The sequence below is a fragment of the Lemur catta genome, chromosome 1 (genome assembly GCF_020740605.2).
Source record: "Lemur catta isolate mLemCat1 chromosome 1, mLemCat1.pri, whole genome shotgun sequence".
NCBI lineage: Eukaryota > Metazoa > Chordata > Mammalia > Primates > Lemuridae > Lemur > Lemur catta.
In genome coordinates this window covers 11957457-11964035 of record NC_059128.1, presented here as the reverse complement: position 1 = coordinate 11964035, position 6579 = coordinate 11957457, and the positions used below count along the sequence as shown (strand labels likewise).

Here is a 6579-nt window from a genome sequence, read left to right as displayed (position 1 = left end):
AATTGAAGCTGGGAGTTGGAGACCAGCCTGAGCAGCATAGCGAGACCCTGTCTCTACAAAAAATAAAAAAAATTGGCCAAGTGTGGTGGTGTGCACCTGTAGTCCCAGCTACTCACTTGAGCCTGGGGATTCAAGGTTGCAGTGAGCTGCAATTGTGCCACTGCACTCCAGCCTGGGTGACACAGCAGGACCCTTAAAGGTAAAATGTAAAGCCATAACATTTTAGCAAACATTCTCGCAGAAATTCTTTGGGACTTAGGAGTAGGAAAAGAATTTTTGGACTTGACACTAAAAGCAAACTCCATAAAAGGAAAAACTGATTTATTAAACTTTATCAAATTTAAAAACTTCCTCTGTGATAGTTCCTGTTTTGTTAATAGGATGAGAAGATAATCTATATTCTGGGAGAATATATTTGCAAATCACATATCTGAAAAAGTATTTTTTCTAGAATATATAAAGAATGCTCAATATTCAATAGTAAAAAACACACAATCCAATTAGAATTAGAAAGTGGCCAAAGATATGAACAAGAGAATACACTGATGGCAAATACACACATGAAAAGATGTTCGGCATCATTAGCCTTTAGGGACATGCAAATTCAATCCATAATGAGATATCACTACACACCTAACAATGGCTAAAATAAAAAATATTGACAATACCAAATGGTGGGGAGGATGCAGAGCAACAGGATCACTCATAACTTACTGGTGGAAAATAGTTTGTCAGCTTCTTAAAAAACTGAAACTAAACATGACTCAGCAATTGCATTCCTGGGCATTTATCTTAAAGAAATAAAAACTTCACAAAAAAACCTGCACATAAATGTTTCTAACAGTTTATTCATAACAGCCCCAAACTGCAAACATCCCTTATATTCCTTTATGAGTGAATGGTTAAAAAAAAATCCACTTCATGGAGTATTATTTGCTATGGCTTAAATGTTTTTTTCTCTCCAAAATTCATGTTGAAATTTAATCTCCAATGCTATAGTTTTAAGAGATAGGGCCTTCAGGAGGTGATTAGGTCACAAGGGCTGTTTTGTCAATACATGAGTGGATTAATAAAATGTGGTCTGTGTATACCATGGAGTTCTACTCAGCCTCAAAAAACAATGGTGATGTAGCACCTCTTGTATTATCCTGGATAGAGCTGGAGCCCATTCTACTAAGAGAAGTATCACAAGAATGGAAAAACAAGCACCACATGTACTCATTGTCAAATTGGTATTAACTGGTCAACACTTAGGTGCACATACAGTAGTAACATTCATGGGGTGTCGGACAGGTGGGAGGGGGGAGGAGGGGATGGGTATGTTCACATTTAATGGGTGTGGTGAGCACTGTCTGGGGGATGGACATGCTTGAAGCTCTGACTTGGGTGGGGCAAAGGCAATATATGTAACCTAAACATTTGTACCCCCGTAATATGCTGAAATAAAAAGAAATTTTCTATGTATTCCAAATAAGAAAATGGAGTGGTAAATATATTGACAAATAGCAATTTGAATTATAATGGTAATTATGTAGCATTTTATCTAGTTTGTATATTTATTTTATTTCATTTTTGGTTCGTGTATTTAACATTTAAATATATTGTTCTAGGAATTGTTTGATAAAACTAGAAAATAAAGAGGAATTATAATTATCACTTGTTCACTATTCAGATTTTCAGCTATCAATAATTTCACTGATAGAAATATTTGATGAGTCCACTTTGTTTCCTCTAAGCCATTTTTGGAATGCCTTCCATGGGTAGATGCCACGCATGTGAAACATAAATGTTGTAAAAATTAATCCACCTAACACTACCGCTGTTGCGACAGCAATAAGAGTGTGTCCTGGAAATGGCAATGGTACTTCATCAACATAAATCTGCAACAGAAAAGGCAAAATCTTTAAGCTTTCTGAATCTAGTAATGCAAAATACTGACCATTACATGATTCCCACAACTAATCACCTAGCAAAATTCTGCCTAGAGTTATACAGATATTCAGCATCCACAAAGCTTAGAAACAGTTTTGTAACAATCTGACAAGTAATAACTGGCACACAATAAATAGGAAGTAAGAATTCTCTCAATTATCCTATGCTGTAACCTTGTCTTTATTGGCAGAGGAAAGCAGATAGGACACTTATACAGCAGGAGAACGTTCTGTATTCAGTCATGCAGAAATGGGCAAATAGTGTGGGAATGCCGAAGGGGGAATACTACCTGCCTAGGGCACTTAGGGAATACACATTTGTTGTCATTTCTTGATCATATTTTTCTTCAGAATTGATTATATTTTCTTAGTTCTTGTTATGCTGTGAGACTCTGGTTCTTGTTAAAAATTCTCTGGAAAATGTTGATTGTTTATGTGTTTGTTTTGGCAGTCAATTGCACTGGTTGAGTTCAGATCACAAGTTATGCCTCACCTTCTGTGCGTGGTAGTTCCAATGTCAGCTCAGTTTTCTAAGCTATTGCTATGTTATTTGTGTCTTCCTAGTACATGTGCCACTCAGGAGTTGTTCTGGAACTAGATGGTGTTTATATTGAAGTTTTATTTCAAACCCTTTGCGATGCTTCTTTAGGTGTGTTTTGCTCATGTGCATCTTGGTGCTTGTGCTAGTTTATGTACAGAATCAGGAATCCCCTTCTCTAGCTCTCTTAGGGATTCTCCCCACACTCTCCTCTCCTAGAGGCCCTTTTCTCTAGTTTTCTGGAAAGAAAGCTGAGATTATATGAGAATTTTAGTCCCCTGTGCTATTGTGCTATTCCCACAACTGGGGCTGCCTTTGGGAAAAAAGGTGAGAAAAGGGAGAAAAAAGTAACGGATTTTCTCTCACTCTCATGGGACAGGTGTATCTTTTCCTAGTTCCTCTATCTAGTGGGATAGATATTCTCTCAGGGTTTTAGATATTCGCACTGCTGCCATGGCCACCCACCACTGTAGTAGTGCAGAGTCATTATTGGGGCTGGCCTTGGAGCAGGGCCAGGACAGAAGGGAGGGCAGAGGGAGAGAAGGTGGGGGTGGGGGGAAGACAGAGGGGGGAGAGAGAGAGAGAGAGAATGTTAATGTGGCATCAGTATTTGACAATGAATGAGTCATTAATCAATTTTTATCAAATCCTCATTCCTTCCCATGCCTCACAGGCAGCATTTGTCATTATATGAATAGGCAAAAACAAGTTGTTGCTTTTGTGTGATGATTTGGGGTAATTGATTTTGGTTCCCAATTCTTTTGGATCTCGAAAGCCTTTGGAATATTTAAGACCCTACTACTAGGACTCAAATAACCAAAAGAAGGATCATACTGGAAACTAAAATGTTACAGACATATGTCCTGTGGAGAAGCAGGGGTGACAGGAAGAATATTAAAAGTCAGAAAGCCAAGCTAAACATGGAAGGTGGCAAGGGAACAAAACCAAATACAGTCACTTATTAAAATTCTCCTAGCATCAGTCAGTGCTGGCACCTGTCATGCACCCTAGCTTTACCACTACTGACAATGTCATTGCCAGTCTCCAGAATCCCCTGTCTCTAAGCCTTGTCCATCACACAAATTCTGCCAATTTTTTTCTCTTTAGGCTCTTGGACTGATGCTTGTCATGTTGTTTCCCCAGCCATCACCCCATTTGATATCTTGTAGATTCACTATACCTGAAATTCTTCAACTAAGTTGCAAAAAGTGACCCCTGGAATAACAGTCACTCGAAAGTGAAAAAGCTCAGAGCCCTGTGGAAAAAACACACCCAGTCATTAGCAGAATCAATGGTATATTCCTTTAAGTAAAAATACACCCCAGGGCCACTTTCCCTATAGATGTTGCATAAGAAATTCCCATCCCTTTCCTAAGGCTCTTGGACAGACACACCATGTATCAAAATAAAAAGAGGGATTGAAACAGAGGGATTCAATAGCTGATATATATATATTATATATAATATATATAATAAAAAATATATATATTAGAATGAAGAAACAAAAACACAAAACAAAACAAAAACAGAAAACCTAGCTTGGCCTTGATGAGCACTTGGGCTAATCCTCATGTTTGTGGTTTTGATATGTCCTCTAATTTTGATTGGTTTTCACAATTACCTGGATTATATCAACTTCATGTGTTCTTATGGGCAGCTGGAACTAGAAGACATGTATCTGTTTATATCCAGGTGAAATAATGAGCCCATTTCTTCCTTCTAACTTTTCTGTTCCACTTTACTAGATAATCTGTCTTGCTTATCAACTTAAAAACCAGTAAGTTAATGTTAAGTTCAACTTTCAGACACCTTTAGAATTAATAACACCAAGGGAAATCGAGGAAAAATAAACCCTCTCCATATACTTTAAAGTTGCTATTCCCACCATTCATGGATACCTATGCTTTAAAACTAAAACCGTTAGTTTAGGCATATAAGTCTTATCTAAACTCAACATAGTAAAAACAAAAATGCTGTCAACTTACCTTTATACTTAAATTGAGACCTAAAGGATTATACACTGAAGCATGAAGAACTGGTTCTAAATAATCTCTCAGTTTTTGAACATTGTCTGGTACAGTATGTTCTAAAAATGCATGAAATATATTTTAAGTACACATGTTATTTTCTCATTTTGCATAAAATCTGTTACATACATTAAGGTACAATGAAAGATTCCATTCTATAACATGACTAAATTATCCTGTACTTTTGATTCTTGTTGACTTTGTAAAAGATAAATTTAAGGGAAATTAAGCTCGATATCTCACATTGCCTTTGAGGGTATCCTCAAGAAGGACAAGACTTCTGACCACTTTTAAGCTGACCTTTTCCTCCTAGCTCCATGCTCATGACCTGGCCTGATTTGCATGTTCCTTATGTTTTTGGCATTAAGATCATCTCAGGACCTCCTTAGTGGTGGGTAAATGATTTTCAATAAGGCAGCAGTAAAGTTTTGCAATAGGATTACTTAAATCTTTTCCAAAACAAGTGATCAGTTACTCTTGCCTTTCCTATCATCCTCTCTAAAACCAGATAGGTAGTGTAGGGGTTAGAAATTTCAGTGGTGTAATGGTACACAGGATCTAAAGGGGAAAAAGAAGCTGTGATTATAACATTTGCCAATTTCCATGGTGTAAATACTCTTTGCATGGCTGATTTCAATGGTTTACCACCAGCTTGTCAAATGCTTCAATATTTAACAATCAGTACTCCAAATCTGGTAAGAGCAGCCTCCAGTACACCACAGAAAATTGGAATGTTAGTTAAAGCAAAATATTTAGTAGTTTTACTTTGCTAGATTTTTCATTTCAAAAATGCATATTTGTTAGAGTAAAGCTCACTGAATACCAAATGTCTGGATATTTAGTACCATACTAATGATTGATAAAAATTTCTATTTAGTTAATTCTGTTTATCTATCTATCTATCTATCTACCTTTCTATCTATCTATCTCCTCAAAGTATTCATATATGAACAAACACACCATGTGAAACAGAAAGTTATATATTTGAGGTAAAATTGGATTGAGGTAAATACCTTATTTAAAGATATTTCTGCATCTTTTCAATTATTTTACCATAAAAATCTTTGAGAAACTTTACTCACATAAGTAGAAGATAGATCCTAAAGATTACTGGCAACACCTTGTGTAACCTCCTCTCTAACACTGAATAAACAGTGAAAGGAGGCACTAGACCAGCATGTAGCACAAATTCAATCAATCATTGTTGCTACTAATCCACAAAATGGCTTTCAAATTTTTTGCAGTTTAAATTCCTCAAAAATGCTTTTATGCCATAGAATGCAGGTCACTGGAAGTGATGATGAAATAAGAGGAAAGCAATAGAAGTAAACAGCAATGTGCCAACTGATTTGAATCATTTTCTAAAGAACTCCTGGCTATCGCTTGTGTAGACAGGCTTTGTAAACCACTGACCTTTGTAAACCAGTAATAACATTACTTATAAAATGAAATGATTCTAGAAGAAAGCAAACCCTACTTAGTTTCCAGTTTTTCCTCATATTCACTTCAGTCACAGTAACCAGATATGGAGATTTCACTGGGACATATCCATTCTTATTAAAAATTTCCAAAGAAATCGGATATTGTGTAACTGGAAACTTAAAACGAGGAACCTAAAATATAAATTCCAAGAATGAATGTAAATTTGGAAAATTCAATAGTAACTTCATTTCCTGGTAAAGAATGAGTAGATACATGCTCAATAGTTTGGCTTTTTAATGAAATGTGCTTCTTAGGGTTTCTGTCTTTTCAGGCATGAAAAATTCTTGCCTTACGGGAGAATCAACATGCACTCCAAAGGCAGTAAACACAGTCGTCACAAACCTCGTAACTTCTATTTGCCTTTTTCACGGGAAATTATTATGATGTCATTCAAACTTGTTTTGGCCAAACCATATCCTGTTAGGCCCTGCATGAACTAGGTCCCTTTCACCACTCTTCTGGCCAGTCACAGTCTTTTAGGCATAATCTGTAAAAGCAGCCTCTGGAGTTCAAATCCAGCCTCAATGCATGTTAACAGTGAGGTCTTTGGCAAATTGCCTGACTTCTCTGTGACTCAAATTAAATGAGACAAATCATGGAG

General features: G+C 36.5%; 1 protein-coding gene across 1 annotated transcript in view; it reads right to left on the bottom strand.

Annotated features, from left to right (window-relative positions):
- Nucleotides 1-1583: 1583 nt before the first annotated feature.
- The window catches only part of CATSPERB (cation channel sperm associated auxiliary subunit beta), a 95046-nt gene continuing 90050 nt past the window's right edge, over nucleotides 1584-6579 (bottom strand). Inside the window, exons 23-26 of the mRNA XM_045561962.1 lie at nucleotides 5974-6109; nucleotides 4455-4555; nucleotides 3650-3724; nucleotides 1584-1880 (exon numbers count right to left, since the gene is read on the bottom strand). Coding sequence (XP_045417918.1) covers nucleotides 1677-1880; nucleotides 3650-3724; nucleotides 4455-4555; nucleotides 5974-6109 — 516 coding nt within the window. The 3' untranslated portion in view covers nucleotides 1584-1676. The remainder of the gene's footprint in view (nucleotides 1881-3649; nucleotides 3725-4454; nucleotides 4556-5973; nucleotides 6110-6579) is intronic.